The sequence below is a fragment of the Danio rerio genome, chromosome 17 (assembly GCF_049306965.1).
Source record: "Danio rerio strain Tuebingen ecotype United States chromosome 17, GRCz12tu, whole genome shotgun sequence".
Lineage (NCBI taxonomy): Eukaryota > Metazoa > Chordata > Actinopteri > Cypriniformes > Danionidae > Danio > Danio rerio.
In genome coordinates, this window is record NC_133192.1 from 32,305,268 (window position 1) to 32,327,430 (window position 22,163).

The 22,163-nt window shown below is 35.7% G+C and overlaps 2 protein-coding genes across 3 annotated transcripts; one reads left to right on the plus strand and one right to left on the minus strand.

The window, feature by feature from the left end:
• The first annotated feature begins 1,142 nt into the window (after window positions 1-1,142).
• tpp1 (tripeptidyl peptidase I) lies at window positions 1,143-13,523 on the plus strand. Of its 2 annotated transcripts, none has more exons than XM_005158808.6 (13): window positions 1,143-1,366; window positions 1,544-1,615; window positions 3,201-3,340; window positions 3,441-3,591; window positions 4,287-4,408; window positions 5,066-5,244; window positions 5,786-5,984; window positions 6,624-6,812; window positions 6,933-7,005; window positions 7,079-7,199; window positions 9,475-9,633; window positions 11,267-11,392; window positions 12,726-13,523. In XM_005158808.6, the coding sequence occupies exons 1-13, from the start codon at window positions 1,323-1,325 to the stop codon at window positions 12,861-12,863; spliced, it is 1,713 nt and encodes a 570-aa protein (XP_005158865.2). In that variant the 5' UTR covers window positions 1,143-1,322; the 3' UTR covers window positions 12,864-13,523.
• An 862-nt stretch (window positions 13,524-14,385) lies between these two features.
• yy1a (YY1 transcription factor a) lies at window positions 14,386-20,975 on the minus strand. Its single transcript, NM_212617.2, is given in 5 exon segments — window positions 14,386-15,419; window positions 16,487-16,645; window positions 17,655-17,715; window positions 18,332-18,494; window positions 20,352-20,975. Coding segments are annotated over 5 exon segments (1,074 nt in total). The 5' UTR covers window positions 20,860-20,975; the 3' UTR covers window positions 14,386-15,236.
• Window positions 20,976-22,163: the final 1,188 nt, after the last annotated feature.

Consider the following 22,163-nt stretch of genomic DNA (forward strand, 5'->3'; position numbering starts at 1 on the left):
AACACCTTTTCCTAAAAATCGTATCTTTCTCTCTCTCTCTCTTTGTCTTACCTCCTTTCAGTTTTTTTTCTCAAAACAGACAAGAACGAGGATCATAATCTATTTATACAACTTAAAATCTAAATTTGTAAATGTTAATTATGACTCATTTCTCAGAGATGGGTTGTGGCTGTAAGGGCATCCGCTGCGCAAAAACCAGCTGGATAAGTTGGTGGTTTATTCTGCTTTGGTGTCCACGGATTATTTAAGGGACTAAGCCAAAAAGAAAATGAATGAATGAATGAATGAATATTACTCAATTACTGGATAACTCAAAAATAATATATGAATATAAATTAGAGCAGCCATGAATCAAGATCGCACTCCTTCATTTCTTGCTGAATTCTGTTCCTGAACTCAATATTTTACTTTTTAATTAGGAATTAAATTATTCATGATTATATCTATTGTGACCCATTAAAACTGATATTAATTATTTTGTTTTACAATAATTATAACAATAACATATTTTTTATGAATTAGGTTCATTATAATTCATTTTTATTTACCTTTTTCGGAACATTAATAACTAACCCCCTCCATTTAAACCCCCTTAAACAGAGTATTTTATTTTTTTCAACTTCCAACAACTCACTATATAAAGTTGACCTCAATCATATCATCTTTGTTTTGTTTTGCAGCGTCAGAAGCTTATCTATTAACAGGTCACTAACCCCCACAATTGATCTCTATGGGCATTTTCAAGTACACTTGCCCAAACGTCATAAAATGAAATTAATTCTTTAGTCTGCTCTTTTTAAAAGTTATTTAAATAACTAACATTTATTTTTAAAAGTTATATTTATTTTTAAAACTTATTTTGTTTTATTTATTTTAACAATTAACCAATCTGAGTGCTTATATCTGGATTGCTTAGAATAACAGACACAAACAAAACACATTGTAACTATTTTGGAGTTTGTTCACACGACTTAAGTATAACTTTATACAAAAAATACTCAAAATTACCCAAAATTTGACACTAAAATATTTATAACATAGGACATGAGATATATCATGCTATACCTCTGTTTTCACGATATTATCCGCACATGCACTTCCTCAATCAAAACAAAAGATCAGCTGATGATCACGTGACGCTCACATGATCAGCACATTTGGACTGATTCGGACACGGACACTGGTGTTGTGTTTGTCAAGGTGCACGAACACGAAAGCAATGCGGTGAGTTACTTTTTTATTTGCTTTGTGTTATCTTCCGTCAGTCTTAGTTTAATGTTTGCAGAGACTGTTTGAGACTGTGGTTCACATCGCGAGGTCAGATGGTCAGGACAGAGAGAGAATTCGACCAGAAACGAGTTCACATGTGAGCTGCTAGTTTGCCTTCTAGCATTTTAATCATTTAGATTGACTATTTGAAGTAAGAAAAGAGACAAAAGTCAGTTCAGTAACTTTATTGATGTCTTCGTCCGTTGACCTTTAAATAATTCATTTTTAATTTTTTTAAGTGAACTCTTAAAGTGACAGTGTTGTATTTTTATAGGGTTGCTGTTTTTGTGCTGAGCTTCATTTGGCTCGTCAATGGAGAGCTGCTCGAGGCTGACCAAGATGCTGTGTAAGTCCAAACTAGACATTTGCCGATATTCAAGAATGCGGTAGCTACATTGTGATATTGTGAACATGCATGATATTGTTATTCTTGGTACTTTAAAATCCAGTGAATATGTATTATTCAAAATGTACAGCACTTTTTAAGAATATTCATACTGTTGTATTCATACTTTAAAAAAACTTTTAAAAAATGCTTGAAAACTTAATGTATTTATATAAGTTTACCCAAAAAAATATTTCTCTTAATAATTACTCACCCTAATTTCTTTTCAATCTCCTGAGACCTTCATTTATATTCAGAATACAAATTAAGATATTTTAGAATAAACCAAGATCGTGTTCCTCCAGACAGCAACAGTCCTGAGAAATGTAAAGTCCAGAAAAAGAAACAAAAACACAAAAACCAGCATTGCATCTAACTTCAGTGCTTCATCTGTAATCATATTAAACTCCAAGAACAATTGCATAGAAAAAGACTATAAAACAGCTTGAGAAAGAATAGGGTTCTCATTTCAAATGGACAATACTAATAATAAAACAGTGCTTGCATGTTGTGCTGCTGACTCTAATGGTAATACGTACACTGCCCATAGTAAATATAGACCCTGATGACTTGATGAGGGAGAGAAAACATAGGCAATGTAAGGATATTTGATTTTTTTTTTTTTATCTCATGACAATTTGTTCTTGGGTCTTCATATAATTACAATTAAACAACTGAAGTCATGTGGAATGTTTTGATAATGTTTGCTCCTTATTTAAACATGTCTGGATAATTTTTATTATCCTGTTTATGGATGATGAGAGAGAGGTCTAAAATATTTTAATTTGTTGATGATGAAATGAACGAATGAGATTGGAACAATATTTTTAAGTGACCTAACCATTTTCAGGTCTAGAACATGTCCAAGATATTGATTTAAAAATGTTTACAATGTAGCTCAACAATGTGAGTTAGCTAAATGAATGTTATAAATTCTGATTGTGTGCAGACTTGATGATGGGAAAATTATAAAACATTTATTTATCATAGGTGATGTTAAAGTTTAATCACTTGTTGAAATCGTTTTGAGCATTTATTTAATTTAGCTAATAGGTTCAGCTGCTGTTTTGTAAATCTAACATTAACTAACTTACGTAAAAAAGCAAACAAATAAAAAAATAAAAAAATAAAGTGAGATGAACGATATTCTGAATAATGTTGGGAAAAGGGTCATTGACATCCATGGTAGCAACGGCAATAAATACGATAGAAGTCAATTGATGCCCCCCAACCCTACAAGAATCTTCAGCATATGCATTTTTGTGTTCAACTGAAAAAAGAAACTCAAGCTGGCTTGGAACAAGCAAAGGATGAGAGAATTAAAATATTTTGGGTGAAATATCCCTTTAATTACAATAAGGTATTTCACTAAAATGTTGAATTGCATGTTAAACTAATCATATTTTGTAGCTTAAATCAATATTGTAATATTTACAATAACCTGCCTAGTCCAAACTATAAAATACATTGATCTTTTTTCATGCAATTTTCACAATCTCTATTTTCAAAACAAAACAAAACTTAATCATGTTCCCTGTTGTTTTAGTGTACCTGGGGACTGGACATTTCTTGGACGGGTTGGACCATTGGAAGAAGTTGAACTAACATTTGCGCTGAAGCAGCAGAATGTTAGCAAGATGGAAGAGTTACTCAAACTAGTATCAGATCCAGATTCACATCAATATGGTATTAATATGCTTCTCAAATGCTGCAATTGAAACTATTCAGCCGAGTCATCAATTGATCGACTGAGTCATCAGATTTCCATTCCTGTTATATTTTTTAGGGAAGTATCTGAGTTTGGACGAAGTCGCTGCTCTTTCCAGACCTTCTCCGCTGACTGAAAAAGTGGTAGAGAATTGGCTTCGGAGTCATGGGGTCATGGACTGTCACACTATTATAACACGGGACTTCCTTCAGTGTGTCATGACTGTGGAGTAAGAACAATTTTAGTGAATTCTACACTATTCATGGCAGAAAAAATCACTTCACTGTAGATGAAGAAAGTAAAAAAATAATAGTTTTCAGCAGAATTTCCCAGTTGATCATTCTATTACCAAATTTTCGAAAAGGTCATGTTTAGATATGCAAATGTGATCATGAGAGCTTCATTTAAATATGCTCTAACTTGCATACTTTTCTAACAATCATTGGATGAAGTCAGGTTTATAACTCTTGTTTTTATTTTGAGATATTGGAGTGGGATTTAACTCATTTTATTTATCATAATTCAGAAAAAAAAACAAAAAAAAACTTTAGAATAGACATGTATAGATATGAATAAAACTTTGAAGTTTGGTGTATGTGAAAGCTATCGAAGTGGTGGTTTTTGCAATGAGGTGCAGGATAAAAAAAACTTGTTTTAAAAAAAAAAAGTTTAGAAAGTGTTCTGTAATTGAAATTTTCAGACACAAATTGCTGAAGTGTGACAAAAGAAAAAAGAATTGCATTTTGGATGTTGCTTTACATCAGACTGAAACACTTCATAAAAAGCTTAAAATTGACAGGTCTTTTTATCAGTAGTGTTTCATGTAGTTTTGATTAAATATTGCCATTGTTAGCAGTGATTTTATAATTGTTTCCTCCATGTATTTACTTTTTTGGTTTCTCATTTCTGTCTTTCTTTTTTAAGGGTGGCTGAAGCTTTGCTCCCTGGCAGTAAATTTCACCGATTCAGTAAAAATACAAAAACTCTGTTGAGGTCGACATCTCAGTATTCAGTTCATGAAGATGTGCATCAGCATCTAGACTTTGGTGAGGAGCTGACATCATTAGTTCCTCTCTGCAGTTCTGCATAAAACATGCTGAACACACTCTGAGCTTCAGAGTAGGTGTAGGTTTGACAGAACCAAACAAATCAAATTCAGCAGTCTCAGTTTTTTTTTTAACTTGGCTTCATTTAGCGTTTGTGCATCTGAAAGCATGACGTACACTGCAAGTGGCCAAAAACACCAGACGTCAAGTAGCTCAGTTTGATTCACTTCTCCGTAAATTTTATGAGATGCCTTTATTTTCTACTGCACTAAATGTTTAAAAAGGATATCATCTGGCTTAATCAATGCAACTTAATCAGCTCAATTCCTTTTATTAAAAATTACAAAACATAAAAATGACTTAAATTAAAGTTTAAATGGGAAAACATTAACATAGGATGTTACAAACATTGTTACAAAGATTTTACAAAAACAACAAAATTACTATAAATGACTCAATATCATAAACTATATAGAAAAGTAACTAATTTATTATTGATCATTTGCATTATCGGTATCACATTTTTATTTCCTGTCCTTTTTTAACATTTATTTTCATAATTTATTTTTACTAATTCCAAATATCTGTTATATGGTGTTCCTTATGGATAGTCTTTAAGTCGTTCTTTTTATGATGTTTATATTTTTTATTGTTTAGTTGGAGGAGTTCACCGTTTTCCACAAAAACGCAAGATTGTGAGTAAAGGCTGGGAAGGAGCACGTCAAGCCATATTAGGCTATCATTTGGGTGTCACTCCTGCAGTCATCAGGAATCGCTACAACCTTACAGCAAAAGATGTGGGGACTGCCGCCAACAACAGCCAGGCAGTGGCTCAGGTACACCTTTCATATTTACTGTGCAGGTTTCACTCATCCATGCTTGCGTTTTTTTGATCACGCACCTGTCAATACCTTTGTCTATTGTCAAACTTTATCCATGTTTGTAGGTCTTAAATGTTTTTTTATAGGGGGGATTTACACATATAATCAAGCAAATTAATTAGAACATTTTATTTTACTAAAATTGTGACAATGGTTTTATGTGACTCTTAGCAGTTTTTTTTCACAATTATTGAGTGATAAAATAAGATTCCCAAAATCCCCCAAGTAAAATCCTTTTTAAAACAAACAAACAAAAAAGAAACAAGCTTTTTTTAACCTTGCTTCCATTTTTATTCTAGAATTGTGCAAATGTGTGAATGTTTAATAGAATGATGCTTTATTTGAATATTTAAGAAGCATTTTAGTTTGTAGTACTTAATGTAATCAATCAACTGGGTAAATATGGTAAAGACTTGTTTTTTTATATTCATTTTCTCTGTAATTTTCATTTTGGTAGTAAAATATCTCCTCTAACTTGACCTTGTACACTGGTTAGTTTTTGGAGCAGTACTACCACCCTGCTGACCTGGCTGAGTTCATGAGTCTGTTTGGTGGTGGATTCACACACATGTCTACTGTGGAGCGGGTCGTGGGCACTCAGGGAGGAGGGAAAGCTGGCATTGAGGCCAGTTTGGATGTGGAATACATCATGAGCAGTGGAGCAAACATCTCTACATGGGTCTTCACTAATCCAGGTTTGACATCCACACTGGTATTATTTGAACATTGACGTGTTTTTAATTAATAACGTGTATATTAAAATTTTTTTTATGTTGGTATGTAATTTTTTGTCATACTTTTGTAGTTACTATTTTTATTTTTTTAAACATTTTTTAGAGGTTTTCAAAACATCTGTTTAGTTATTATTTTTTTATTTAGATTTTACTTGGTTCTAGTGTTTTTTATTTTTATTTATTTTTTTGTCTGTAACTTTTTTTTTTGTTAGTGCATTATAGTTTGATTGTTTTAATAATAACTATAAAACATACTAATAAAAAATTTATATAATACTATTTTATTGTTATATTTTTTTACAATTAGTTTTCTAAAACTTAAAAAAAAAATGGGGTCAGCTATTTTATTTGTAGTTTAGTTTTTTAATTAAAGTGTTCTTTTTAGTCATTATAATGATATTTTAATCATTTGTATTGGAGATTTGTTTTCTATTCAATTTTAGTGCATTTTTGTTATTTTGTAGTTTTTTTGTTTTGTTTTTACTGACAAGTAATGTTGCATTAGGGATCATGTCTGCTGGATATTACAAATTCAGTAAACAGATACTTCCACTCCATGCATTGTAAAAATCCCAGCGTTCCCTGTGCTCTGCGTTGCAGGTCGTCATGAGTCTCAGGAGCCATTTCTCCAGTGGATGCTGCTGCTCAGTAACATGTCTGCTGTGCCATGGGTTCACACCATCAGCTATGGAGACGATGAAGACAGCCTGTCTGAAGCCTACATGAACCGCATCAACATTGAGTTCATGAAGGCTGGCCTCAGAGGGATATCCATGCTCTTTGCTTCTGGTAAGATAACAAAAGTCATCTTTAAGGTGCTACATACTTTGTTTTTAATTTATAATATAAAAATAAAATAAAAAGGTTATCAAAAATGTTTGTTCCCATACACTGGATGTATCAATGCAGGTGACAGTGGAGCAGGCTGTAGACACCTGACCAAAGAAAGAAATACCTTTAGGCCAAGTTTTCCTGCTTCCAGGTGGATATTGCTTTCTAAATAATCTGTATAATACTGATGAACTGATTAACAATTGAAACTTTTCCATCACTAGTCCGTATGTGACCACTGTGGGTGGGACTTCTTTTCAAAACCCCTTCAAACTCAGCTATGAGGTCACAGATTACATCAGCGGAGGCGGCTTCAGTAATGTGTTTCCAATGCCGGATTATCAGGTAAAGCATGATCGGCCGGTTTTCTTTGCTATGCTTATGTTGCTGCAAAAAATCAGTCTGCAGTGTATTCAGTGGGCTTTTATAGGAGTGACAAAAAAATATACATCCCACAAACAATTCTTTTAGTGTAACATCATACTAGTGCTTAAAGGGATAGTTCTCCCAAAAATGAAAACTGTCAACTACTCACCCTTTCTAAACCTGTTTGACTTTATTTCTCCTGTTGAACACAAAATAAGATAATTTGAAGAAAACTGTAACCATTGACTTCCACAGTATTTGTTTATTCTATTGCTATTTGCTAAGTTATTACAGCTTAACTTTTCTCAACAGAAAGTCACACATTAGAATTTGGAACCACTTGAGTGTGGGTGAACTTCGAGTAAATGCTCATTTTTGGGTGAACTGTCCCTTTTATATATATTTTTAGTGTGCATCTTTCATGTGGGCCTGGAAATCACAGAGTTATGAGCATTTAATTGCCAGATATTGCTAAAAACAAGCTCATAATGAATCAAAATAAATGAAATTGTTATAGATTGAAAACAAACAAATATATTGCAGCCTCAGTCTTCCTTCTTTATTGAAGTAAATGTACGTGCTTTATGAGTAAGTTGTTGTTAGTTTGCACTATACAGTCTTGTATTGCATACACATTGTTTTTCCTGGGAATAATATTTCTAAAGGAGCTGTAGACATGGAATTGAACTAGATTTTGGTAAAAACCCAAACAATACAAGCATAAAATGAAACAAAACAAAAAAGAAAAGTATGTGTAAAAACAATGGAATGACACAAGGATAATGTACTGAACTACTGAAACACATTTAATACTTTATATAAAAGGCTTTTTGGTGATGGCAGCGTAAAGACACCTCATATGAGGAATGACGTCACCTGAATTGCTCAGGTTTCACAGAATTCAACAGAGTGTAAAAATCTTGATGGTTTTGTATGCCTCGTCTATCAAACCTGATCTTTAATTGGCATTTTATATCGAGTCAGGTGATTGGCTGGGCCATTCTACAGCTTGAATTTCTGAAAGCATTTGAGTTTCCTTGGCTGTGTTTTGGATCATTTTCTTGCTCCACTCTGGTATTATTTTCAGCATCCGGATAATGTCGATGTTGGAATGAGGCAGCTAATATTCGTTTACAATGATGAATGGCAGAGGGTTGTTGATGAAATACTGAGAGATTTCAGCTACTGTCTGGGCTTTCACTGCCTTTCTACACTTCTCTTTATTCAAGTGTTCAATACTTTTCCCTGCATCCTTTCATTTTACATTAGTTACCAACATTCAGGGAAAATTTCATGTTAACAGCACCTTTAGAAATGTTTTCTGAGAAAAATGGGGATGTGTTCAAAACTTTTGTTTTGCATTTAGGAACACTTCTTTCTTATTTTCTTTATTTATGTTAGTCTATTATGCCAAAACCTTGTAGGTTGCTAAACAGTCTTTCGTTGCTTCAAAACAATAACAATAAAGATCTATTCTATCCAAACCAAACCCAAACAACGAGGCTAAAAATGCTTTTAATTGGACATAGCCAGGAGAGGTCTTTAAAAAAAGTAGCCTCTGTGTCATAAATAAACAAAAGTGTATCTGCCAAACATAGTCCTCGAGTCAAAAATTATGGATGCCAAATGCTCAAGATGTCAGAATGTTGCTGTGGTCACTATGGTGTTAATGACAATTTTGAGAGTGAGTTGCGGTAAGGAGACTGGGGAAAAAGTGTCAAATAAAATTTGATCATGCTAAGGTTTAAGCTTTTAATTTGTTTCTTTAGTATGCAAAGAGACCCATTTTTGTCTTTGAGGTAGCATTTTTCATACTAGGCAATGAAACATCTGATGTTTCCAGATGTATCGGCTAGTTTTTAAAAAAATTATATTTCTGATGAATAAACATGATGCATGTTTGTATGTATGTCAACACAGAACAGTAGTGCATCGCACATGCAAACATGGTCTTAAATGTAACACATTTTATTAGCTGTTGTTCTAGCTGGCACATTTACATGACCTAACTGTCTATGGTGAATATCAGATTTCACACGTTTTGTTTGAAACATGATTAAGGCTCATTTTGATGTTACAAGTAAACAAATGATTTGCATACTGCAGCACTAGTATGAGTATTATAGCACTGTGGTTAAGAAACACTTTTCTAGCTGCATGCAATGTATTATAATTTCAGTGAGGGGGGTTTACCTATTGGCTTGTTGTGAAGACTCTACAAATCAAGATATGTGTGTTTGTTTGTTTTCTGTAGGTTGATGCTGTTAGAGCGTATCTGAAGAGTGTTCAGTCTCTTCCTCCTCAGACATATTTTAACACCACTGGAAGAGCTTATCCAGACCTAGCGGCGCTTTCTGACAACTACTGGGTCGTCTCCAACCGTGTGCCCATCCCATGGGTTTCTGGAACTTCGGTTGGTAGATAATATCAAAAGAAAGTTTTGCAAGTGCAATATCAAGATTTTTTACTAGCAGGGGCGGGCTTAACCAATAAGCAATGTAAGCTGCCGCTTAGGGCCCCGGGGAATTTTCCTGGGGAAAAACCAATGCCGAAAAACCTATATTATTCATACAGCTCTATCATAAGTTGTAAAATCTGTCTATAACTGTTAAGATTGTAATGCTGTTACTTCTTTTCAAATCTGGGCCCCCAAGAATAATGGAACGTTCCTTCCGTACAGTAGGAGCGCTTCAGTCAATACATTGCCAGCCAGTGATTACAACTTGCCGACTTTTCAGAACCCCTAGCACCAAATGTTATAACATGCAGTTTATTTTTCATAAATGCTAGGGCCCCCAAATCACCAGGTCCACCTGGTTTACAAATCGTATATTGTCATATTTGTGTTGTTGTACAAAAATGTATTATTGTAGATGCAATGCAAAATTGCAATTAAATGTTTAGGACTTTGACTTAAATTCAGAGATCTATTTAATTTTTTTATTAATTTAATAATTTATTAATATATTCAACAAGCTGGCATCAACTTAATCTAAAGTCACAGTAAAGACATTTATCCTTTTTCAAATGCTTTGAATTAGTTTTTTGTTACCTATTTATTAAAAAAAACTGCCAAACTTATCACAGTTTTCAACAATGTCACATGATGCTGCTTAATATTTTGAAGACTCAGGTGTAGGGTTGGGTATCGTTTGGGGTGCTAAACAGTGCCTGATACTTTTGAGCCACAAAATTATGGTGAGCGACTCTAGAAAAGTCTTTTATCTGATTAAAAAATATATATTAATTGAACAATATAAAGATTAAAATTAAATTTTTTTATAATCGAATTAATTACTTGCCATAATCTGAATAAGAGAAGAGAATGATTAAGTGGACATGTAATATGGCATGAGTTGCTTTTTGAATGTTCCTTTATGATCATGTTTTACATGTTATAGCACATAAAGTGATTGACGTCACTGCGTCATCACGCTATCCAACGTTTCCTCTGGAGTTTGTTGTCATTTCAGATTTTTATTTTTCCACCTTAGCTGCAGTTCGGCATGTTTCATTTACATCAGCAACATGTGGTCCTTTAAGGTAATCAAAAATCGGTGTTTACAGGATAGACTCTTAATCAGAGAATTGTCTTTATCATATTGAAATCGGAGTATTGGTGTCTACAAAATCGTACTTGGTGAAAGTGCCAAATGAGGTTGTAAGCTGTCAAAGACGATGCATCTATGTAACCGATATGCACTGGACCGAATTAGCATATAAATTTCGGTGCCACTCGTGCTGCGACAAGAACGTAAGAAGCATCAAAGGGTACATCATAGGCACACATAGGTATGCGTTGTGACACTATCTTGAAACATTTCATCCTAAACAACTTTGAGGGATTCCAAAGTCCCTTAAGTCCTTGTTGCAGCACACTTTTTTTCTGAAATAACAACAAAAAAGATACCCATCACTAGTGCTAAACAGGTGTACAAAATAAAATACAGAATTAATGTTCAATAACAATGACAAAATTCAGGTTCAATACAGTATCCAATAAAGAGTGATATTTTGTAATCTGGATTTCCTTTTTTTTCTCGAAGGCATCAACTCCAGTTGTGGGTGGAATTCTGTCCCTCATAAATGACCAGCGCTTCCTGAAGGGCCTTCCCGCCTTGGGATTCATCAACCCTCGCCTTTACAAAATGCAAGGCAAAGGCCTTTATGATGTAAGTGTTTGCAGATTATTTATTTGACAGTTTAATCTCTACATTTTTTTACACATTTGAAAGTATTTATCCAACTTTGCATTATTTTGTGTCAATAAGAGTGTATTTATTAAGATAAATTACATATACAAATTACAGGAAACGACTGTCTGTCAATGTGTTGCAGTTTTTATAAATATTTGCAAATGACATGGATTATCATAAGCATTTGCACAAGGATGTCCCGCTGTTGTGAGCATCAAATACTGTGAAAATGTTAACGGTTTATATGTGTGCAGTACTAGCTTTGGTTTCCCTTTGTGGTATGACAATACATATACTGCCTGTTCATACACCTGCAGATATGGAAATTTATATTTATTCATGCAGACACGTACATCATTTTGGTCTAGACAGGACCAGACACAGATGACTTAAGGCACAGGTGTCAAACTCAGTTCCAAAAGGGCCGCAGCTTTGCACAGTTTAGTTCCAACCCTAATTAAACACACCTGATCAAACCAATTGAGTCCTTCAGGCTTGTTTGAAACCTACAGGTAGGTGTGTTAAAGCAGGGTTGGAACTTAACTGTGCAGGGCTTCGGCCCTCCAGGAACTGAGTTTGACAACCCTGACTTAAGGCAACAGCACAGTCAGTTGTCGTTTCTGCTCATTCTTTTATGTCAGTTTGGTGTGTCCTAGTCAATATCTGTAGATAGACAAGTGTATTTTAGTTTGATGATCAAGTATCTGAGGCACAAGCTGTAAAGGCACGGTCCTCTTTTAGAAAGTGTAGCAGCTCACTTGCTTTTAAAGACACACACACACACAAATGATCTTGCTTGGACCCAAAAATGTGTGGTTTACTTGGGGCTAAAAACTATTAAACAGACGAGTGGTTCTCAGAATTTGGTATTGGGTCCACTTTAAAGTACAATGTTGTTCTACACCTTAAAAAATGGCATTTCCTGTTTGTTCAAACTAATTTAAAATGAGCTGCTACAACATGATTATTGAGGAGTTAGGACAACTTAATTGATTTGTTCAATCCACTTAAATTTGTAAAAGCGAATAAGTTAGCTTAATTTCATCATGTTGTCTCAACACAAATCGATTGTGTGGAACCCAGCACTTTTTAGGGGACTGTTTGGAATTTCTTGATCTAGTAGAGCCCCTTGTGGCAAAGCTTAAAAATGCACTGCACAGACATGTCTTACTGCAGCAATGTGTGAAATTGAGCTTGACTAACTAGAAGCTTAAGCGTGACTGTTTAAACATTTAGTTCTGCTGCTTCAGTAACCGTATCTTCTCAGCAAATTGTTGATTTTCACAGTGCTTTCTCCTCTTGCTCTTAGGTAACAGTGGGATGTCATCTCAGTTGTCTGGATGATAAAGTTGAGGGGAAGGGTTTCTGCGCCTCCCCTTCCTGGGATCCGGTTACGGGATGGGGAACACCTAATTATCCAGTTTTCCTTGCCTCTCTTATGGATTGAGCTGCCGCTGAGAAACGCACTGATATCGTTTTACTTAAGCATCTAAATAATACGTTGTAGAATCATATCATCAATTCATAGCTGTCGATCAATTATTGTTGTTACTTCAGTTCTTTTAGGTGAGGTTTATTTGTATGAACAAAATATTAAACACACCTCTTAGTTTTAAACAAAAAACTGAGAAATATCAACGAAATTTATCTACTTCACTGACCAATGATCCGAAGTGCAATATTCTGTAAAATGCATATCAAAGTATTATTTCTGTTATAAACTTTTGAATGCTTTAAGATTTAGTTGAAGCATGATACACTATTATGAAACCAGCCTAATTATTGAAAATACTTGAGCTGCATAAACCAATGGCCTGTTTTTGACTTTTTAAAAATTGGATTTCACAGACTTTGTGATGATATCCTCAGGGAATTAACATTGAATGGGTTTGTTTGTTTGTTGTTGTGGGGTTCGTGGTGTTTTTCTACTAGACATCTAGTGCACTGAAATGTTGTTGGAGCAACTGGTCAGACTTGTTTTTCTGAAAGATGTATTGCCTCCAGAACTCCCTCTGAAAGGTACGTGAATAGGCTGAGGACAATTGCTTTATTTGTTTGCTGGAGAGAAAAAATAAATGCAAATTAAAGTTTTTATTTTGAAATAAAAGTAATCTTTGTGTGGTTCATGTTTTGAGTACATTTTAAGTAAAATAAAGAAACGTTTTTTGGTTTAATTAATTGAACCATAATGCAATTGGAAGTGGAAAACACATCTTTTACCACCATACAGTGGTAAATAACACTAAATACATGTGTACTGGAATGTGAGATTTGTGACGATAAATAAAAGAAAATCTATATTTGAAAGTTTTGTTTTTAAAACAAAGTTAAGTCAATTACAAGATGGGATGTATAGAGAAAAACCATCCTATTATAGCTCAGAATATATTTTAGGATTATGCAACTGTAACAGAGGCCAGCTAGTTAAGTGCTACGCAGGTAAACCACACTCCTCTGACCATGCCAGAGACAATGGTCTTTAACCTCCTTGTTAAAGCGACCGACTCCCATGTGAAAAGTCACTAGTTCAATTCCAGCTCCCCCCAGTGGGGTTACATTGGTGTCGTGATCCAGAAGGTAGTGAGGTTAGATGGATGAGTGTAACAGGCCAGCTAGCGAAGTGCTGTGCAGGTAAACCTCACTCCTCTGACCTCAAAAGGTGCTCTAGCAACAGATGCAAGAGTCTTTAGCATGGTTCGATCCCAGCTGGGAGTAGTTTGCGTACTGTAGGACCAGCGGAGTTACACAACTCAAATTATTTAGAAGGTTAGGAATGTTGCTAAACCAGATGTAGATGCAGTGTGAAATACTCATATTTGTAATGTTACCATAATCTTAAAGTTAGTTAGTATTAACCAAAAAGAGCAACAATTTAGCTTTAACTAGAAACATCACGAGTACAAAAGCTTTACAAACCCAGCAGTAGAACAGATTTAGCAAACCGAACAGCACGATGAACTTCAGGCTTTTAGCAACTGCACAGAGGAGTTTAGCTTTATTCCATATCATCAAATAAATTAGAGAATTTGAAGGGAGAGTTAAAAAACAAACAAAAGAGTGTCTTTCCACAAACTGAGTAAGATTGTTAACGTGTTACAAAAGAAGGCATGTGTATGTAGCAGTACTTCCTGAAGCTGGATAAAACTGTTTAATTGGTTAAACACAATCTAATCAACATCTCTATTATCTACATGATTTCAAAACATTTGTACAGGACAGGTATACAAAACAAGATACCTGCGCAGGATACCTCTCACAAAGAAAAGCAGTATTTACATTGAAAAGAAAAAGAAAAGCTGAACGACATCTCATTCTCCTTGAAGAAAAGCATTCACAGGTTTTAAGTCTCAGGGACGACTCACACACCCACACGCGCGCGCACTCACACTCTCACACACACACACACACACACACACACACGACAGCTCTACGCTCTAAAAAGTGTACAATATGCACACTTTGAAGACATCTAAAAAGCAGTCTTTGCAAACTTAAACAGACACACAGATGGACAATTTAGCTTCTTTGGGCTCAGGATAATGAGCGTCTTGTTAAGTGAATGAAGGTCCACGAAAACAATCACATCTTCAAAAGAAGAAACTCTCATAACCGGGAAGTTATTTAATTCAGGTCTATACCACGAGATGCTTGACGGGGTAAGTTTGGTGTCAGTTCCTCGTTCACATTTCAATTCCCATCAAAATGTGTGCTGAGATTCTCTTAGAAAAGAACGCTTCTAGAAACGACATACAAAGAGGGTTTTGGAGCAGGAAGCTGTTGTCAGACCAGAGTCTTTTGGAGCTTTCTTCAGCGAGGGATCTCACTGATTGTTCTTAGCTTTCGCGTGTGTCAAAATGTGAGACTTCAGGTTGGTGGACTGAGCAAATTTCTTGTTACAGCCATCGAACGGGCAAACGTACGGTCTGTCTCCAGTGTGAATCCGCACATGTGTGCGCAAGTTAAAGTCCAATGAGAAGCGCTTTCCACATCCCTCAAATGTGCACTGTGGTGGAAGAGAGCGAAACATTAATTATTTACAATAATTTCAGATCAGCATCAATCATTTGAAACAACAATTCACAATATGCAGTGCTTCTCACAGGTTTGAAATGTTCTTGCGGGGGTTAAAAAATACTGTTTACCCACATCACATAAATAGTTAACTATATGGGACAAACAAAACAATTTCATTTGTAATAATAATTGTACTTATGACACTGTTTCTTTACAATGGGTTGAAGTAAAAAAAAGAAAAAGAAAAAAAAAGAAAAACTTTTGTGCCCTTCAAGATTCATGTGCACCCACTGGTAAAAAACGCTTCTCTGTTTCAAGTTCAAAAGAGATTTGAATGCCAAAGCATTTTAAATTTGTATATAAAATAGCCTATGTAAAATATTAGCACTATCACACATTAAAATGATCAGCAAAACAGAAATAAATGACAGAAAAGATCATAAAAACAGACAATATCTCAAAAAATGATCGTAATTGCAAGAATAAAACAAGTAGATTTTTTTTTAAATAAGGCTCATGCGTTAATAAACCATTACTAATGGTGTAGATTTTGCAGCCAGTTTAGATGTCATTTCATCCTCTTCGGGTATATAGTTAAGTTTTTAAGCAGTTTAGATTAATGAATCTATTATTTACGTTTTCTCTCTGGTATTATGCCTATGTGTGTGCTGTCTGCTGTGAAACCAGGTGGAAAGTAGTCTTCACCAGCTTTAGAAAGTGAAAGCAAAAGTTGAATTTCAGATATTTCAGGAGATTTAGATACCCGCGTCGGGCAAATTTTAAACCCTAAAAATGCTCTCTGGGTCTAAAGAGCACGTGAAACTGCCTGCACGATTGTTGACAGGTCTTGTGAGTACAGAGCAAAACTAGTAAACGAGAGAAGATTTTCCACTACTTTATCGATTGTGGATCTTTAGTTATATTGAGCAGATACAAAATGTGTAAAAGGATATTAATAATAGAAAAAAAGGTGTGACTAAATATACTTGGGCAGACATTAACATACCTGGGCGGGCAACCTAAGTAAAGTCTATGTGTGTGGTATGCACATCCTACCTGGAAAGGTTTTTCACCAGTATGAACCAACTGATGCCGTTTTAGCTTGGAACTTTCCACAAACGCCTTCCCACATTCAGCGCAGACGTGAACCCGCGGCCCGTGGGTGTGCAAGTGCTTCCTCATAGCGGAGTTATCCCGAAACATTTTTGTGCAACCCTATAAAAAGAGACAAACAATAATGATAATCTACAATCTTACTTAACAGAACAACTTTAACAACTAATTCTTGATGTTGATGAAAAAATATCCTAAATGGGTGGTCACTTGTTTCCACCACAAAGAGACTCAAAACTGCTATCATATATCACACTGCTGTCCTTTATCATAACTAAAACAGTTTAGCAAACTTTTTTCAGTATTGCAATTCTTTACATTTTAGATTTCACTTTGCTACATGCAAACTCAGGAATGGGTTTCCTCTATATCAGTGGTCACCAAGCTTGTTCCTGGAGGGCCGGTGTCCTGCAGATTTTAGCTCCAACCCTTATCAAACACACCTGAACAAGCTAATCAAGGTCTTACTAGGTATACTTGAATCATCCAGGTAGATGTGTTGAGGCAAGTTGGAGCAAAACCCTGCAGGGACACCGGCCCTCCAGGACAGAGATTGGTGACCCCTGCTCTATATAAACCAGCACCTTAGCTACAAATATTTTTTAACATCATATAGTGCTCAACATAATTGAGTACACACCATTTTGAAATTGAAATTTCTTTTATCCATTTCTCAGTGAATATGATCAATGTATTTTGGTGTGTTTAAACAAAGCAGATTAAACAGATATATTTATTAAAATAATATTTTAGTCACCAAACATATTTAGAAATTGAAAGATAATACAATTAAATTCAAGCAAAATATTGCAAAAATTAATTAAAACCAACAGTATTTCAACTAAATTTTTTCAAATTGTTTTGCTTCTCTTGAATTTTCCTCTTTTTTAATTTGTATTTAATATTTTTATATAACATATACATTTGGGTGTACTAGTTTCTGGACTGTTATCTTAAGTTTGGCCTCAGTACGGACTAATCTAATGCAAATGCACAAATATAATATTGTATAGCTTCCTATTAAAAATATGAGTTTAAAAAAGAGATTTGTGAGGGGTTTGCTCATATAGGCTGAGCACTGTATATTCACATAATAAGAACAGACACTCACTTTGTGTGGGCAAGCTATCGTCCTTGGAGAATCATCTTCTTTTATTTTCCTAGGTTTCATTCTGTATAGTGTAAAAAAATATATATGTATATTTAGATAATGACAATACATTTAGTTCTCAAATTAAATGAAGAAACTCAAAAATGGTTTGACAAATTAAACAGAAGATTAGATTCAACTTTATTGTCATTATACAGGAACAAATACAAGGCAATGAAATGCAGTTTAGGTCTAACCAGGAGTGCAATAATAGCAAGTGCAGCATACAGGTATAAGTTATAAAGTGCAGTTATAGAAAGACTATGGGTAATACTTACAGATGGCTGTACTATAAACATTCTATACAGATTGTATTAGCTATGAACAGAGATTTACAATAGCTGAATATATGTACAGGTTGCTATTAATAAACAAAGTGTGTTGTAGTATTGAGAAACTTGTAAATAAAATCGCTGATGTTATTTTATCTGTGCTTATTTTTCCAAAATACTACACACACACTAAACATAATAGTAACTATGCAAAACTGATTTATTTAATGTGCCAAGGGATTTAATCTCATGCTTATTCACATTATATCAGTTTTACATTAGCTATATTACTGACTTCGTTATTATTCTATGTATAGAGGAATCAAAGTATTGCACATGCACACAACAGTTGAATTTTACACCTACCTGGCAAACTCTGCCAGCTGTTTTGGGTCTGACAGGTCAATGCCGGGTATGCCACCAGGTGGCAGTTTCTTGCCTGTCATGTATTCTGAATAATCTGGAGGAGAGTTTTCTCCAATGATCTGCTCCTCCACCACTGTCTCATGATCAACATCTTTCTTATCATCTGCACAAAAACAAGATGAAGCGCTTAACAAAGCAATTAATCAAATCACACACCCTGCATTCATACTGAGCTTATAAACTACACTGACAGCAATCAAATACTAAATGCACTGATCAACACGCTAGTCACAAGTAGGCCAAGTTAATTGATCTTCAGAGTGAAACGAATGATCTGTCCACTGTTTCTGCGCAAAGCAATTAATTTACTACGAATCAGGGCTGAGACGACAGAGGTGCATTTTAAATTCCGGTCACGTACATCGCGTAGAAAATGGCCCTTGTAATACATTTCAATTGAATATGTAGTATATAGATGAAGTGTGCGACTCGGGTGTTTTCGTTTCTGCGCAGCACTGCGTTATGAGCGCGTTCCAGATAAACAAACGCATATACGACGCTCAAGCGCATGCGCAGTGCACAAGGCTTCCGCATACATGTTTGTATTCTTTATTTTAATGTTCAGGCGATGAGATTGTGCTCCCTATGGAGATTAAGAAATATATAAATTCACAATACAACTAAATAAAATAACTATCATCATTATATAAAACTAAATAGAGGTGAGCTCCAAATGTAAAAGCTTTAAAATAGTTTGCCTATTTAATAAAAGCCTAGGCAGTGTTCAGTTCGGGGAGATAAATCATAAAATTGTTTTTAAATATCTAAGTTGGAGATAAAGCATAAAATTGTTAAAAGAAATAATACACACAAACACACAATTTCAATAAAACTGTAAAAATAAATACATTTTTGAGTAAATGAAAGGAAATAATAGAATATTTACATTTAAATAACGTTAATGAATATGATTGCAATACCGAATGAAACATAAATTTTAGTAAACGGTTTATTTGATAATTGCTAAAATAAACGTGATTATAGTATAAATTACATACCGTACTATAACGACTAGCATTTTTTTTTACAAACTTTATAACTTTACATAATAAAACAAGATTAAACCAAAATTAATTCCATTTAACATTATAACATCAAGATACATTTGGACCTTTTTACAAAGAACTATATAAATACATGAAACGCTAAATACATCTAAAAGACTGAAACCTCTAACCTAGATGACAATAACTTTAAAAATCCAAGATCAAAGTGAAAAATAACATCTTCCGTCCTTTTATACGAGTTTAAGCGGCCATGGAGCGCAACACTCACAATAAACACGTTAATATTTCCCCATACGCTACTCATTTTATCACCACTTACATCACTTATTAAAATTAAGAAACACGCAATGTTTAAAACATTACACCGCGTTTAAAATGAAATAAAAATAGGCAAAGGGCACCCGCCTCTCTTTGCTTGCACACGACAATCACGTCTACGCAAACTGAGATTAACTGCTCCATGTCCTGCGAAAGCGCAATATGGATCAAAATCCTCGGTTACAATATTTAAATACGCGGTAACATTTGTTTTTAGGAGACGAAGAGCCGAAAGAAGAAGAGTTTGCAGGGGCTGAAAAACAGCTCAAATAAGCAGGTCCCTCCCCTTCTTCAAAGCGAGCTGCGCCATTGCGGCCTGCAGCAGCAGCGCGGCGGACTCACAGCGCCTCTCTCCGCGCCCGCCGCCATCTTTCCCCGCTCACACAACCGCCATGTTTCGGGGCCGCCGCCATAATGGTCTGGAGGAATATGGCGGCGCCCATCCACACTTAAAACATGGCTTCCCATCAAAACAAAAACATTTAGACCGGGACCATTCTCAATAAGTAGCTTTTCGTTCCGAAAAAGGTTTCTGGCATAGGGATATCGGGCAGCTTTATAACGCGCTCGAGAGGAAGAAGGCCCACACGAGGCCTGCGCGAGAACAAAGCACTTGATGCGATGTCAAAACTTACCCGATGCCCACATAGTGACGGAAAACTCCCCCTCCAGTGTTTTGATCTGCACTTGTTTCTGCTCCCATTTGCGTCCGCTCGCTTCAGCGGAGTTTAGGAAGCTCTTTTTGACCACTCTTTTCCCACTGCCTCCTCCTTTCTTCATCCTACCAGACGGATTCTTGCCAGACACGGTCACTAAAGTCTGCTCGATATATTCCTCCTCTGCCACCGGAACGGGCACGGGAATGAGGATCTGGTCCTCGAAACTGTCGTCTGCATGGAGGTCCGAGTCATCGCAGCCCACCACCTCTTCACGAGTTTGCACTAAAATCACCTCCTGGTGGTTAACGTGGTTCGGGTCGTCCGTGACCAGCGGCTGCAGGGCGATCATGGGCTGGTGCTCGTCGTCGTCTCCGCCGACCACTGTGGTCTCGATAGTCTCAACTTCGATTTCGTGCAGCTCGACGATCTCGGCCGGCATTTCCGAGCCGTCGGCCTCGATGTACAGTGTCTCGCCCGACGCCATTCTTGGCTTTCTTGCTTTCCGAAAGTAATTTTCAAGCAAGCCCAGTGTCAAGTCAACGACTCGCTCTCCCCTCCTTCTCCACTAACAAACAGGCAAAACTCCGTCCCACATTGACTGACTCCGTTCACGGACTCTGCCTGAGGATCAGACAAACCAGATCTCGCGAGATCTGCGTTTGACCTCATTCTCACCACTGGAGTTCTGTGAATTATCCAGCAGCGATATATTTCTTTACATTTTTGTTCAAAACCATTACCTTATTGTAGAAAAAATAAGTAATGTCTGTGTGGTTTCTACATACAATATTTTGTGCTTGTTTCACCTATAATGTAATTGTCATTTTGATGTAATTTATTGTTAATGTTAAATAATGTAATTTTTTGTTAAAACAATAATAACAATACACATAATACAATACACACAGCGTAAATGCGCGATATCCATTTCTATACACAAAATAGGCTAGTTTGGCGCATTTACATAAAACAATGTTGTTAGACGATTTATTCATGCATTTATTTTCTTTTTGGCTCAGTGCCTAGTCCCTTTATTAATCCGGGGTCGCCACAGCGGAATGAACCTCAATTTATCCAGCGCATGTTTTACGCAGCGGATGCCGATCCAGCTGCAACCCATCTCTAGGAAACATCTATTCACACTCATTCATTTTTTACATTTACATTTAGTCATTTAGCAGACGCTTTTATCCAAAGCGACTTACAAATGAGGACAAGGAAGCAATTTACACAACTAAGAGCAACAGTGAACAAGTGCTATAGGCAAGTTTTAGGTCTGTAAAGTCTAAGAAGGAAAGTATTAGTAGTATTAGTATTTTTTTTTTTTTTTTTTTGGGTACAGTTAGTGTGATATTCAGAGAGGCAATTGCAGATTAGGAATTGAAGTGGAGACTAAATAGTTGAGTTTTTAGTTTATTCACTACGAACAATTTAGCGACCCATGTCTTTGGACCAATGACTGTAAAAAATATGGACGACGCGACAGCCCCTTTTCCCATTGAACGCCTTGAGGGCAAAACGCCTGCTTGACGGGCACAAACTGTCGCAAAAGACTGCTGAAATTGGAGCCTTGACATGCGCAGAAGGACTGTCTGATGGAGCCAGAGGAGGAGCCGCGATAATGAGCGGAGTCGAGCTTCCAACCAAACGCTTTATGTAAAATCAACCACGCCCCCCGAACTTCTCACTCGACTGCCGGTGTCTGCACTATAACAAACGCTCACTGATGTAAATAGAAGCACTTACATTAAAAACACAATAATATACGGTTTAAAAACGGTGTGGTGT

What these genes read in the sequence shown, in the direction of transcription:
- tpp1 (XM_005158808.6), top strand. Translation starts at nt 1,323, where the DNA reads ATGGTCAGGACAGAGAGAGAATTCGACCAGAAACGAGTTCACAT. An exon ending in ACAGCCAGGCAGTGGCTCAG is followed by an intron (nt 5,245 to 5,785) that starts GTACACCTTTCA and finishes TACACTGGTTAG; the next exon opens with TTTTTGGAGCAGTACTACCA. An exon ending in CATGGGTTTCTGGAACTTCG is followed by an intron (nt 9,634 to 11,266) that starts GTTGGTAGATAA and finishes TTTTTCTCGAAG; the next exon opens with GCATCAACTCCAGTTGTGGG.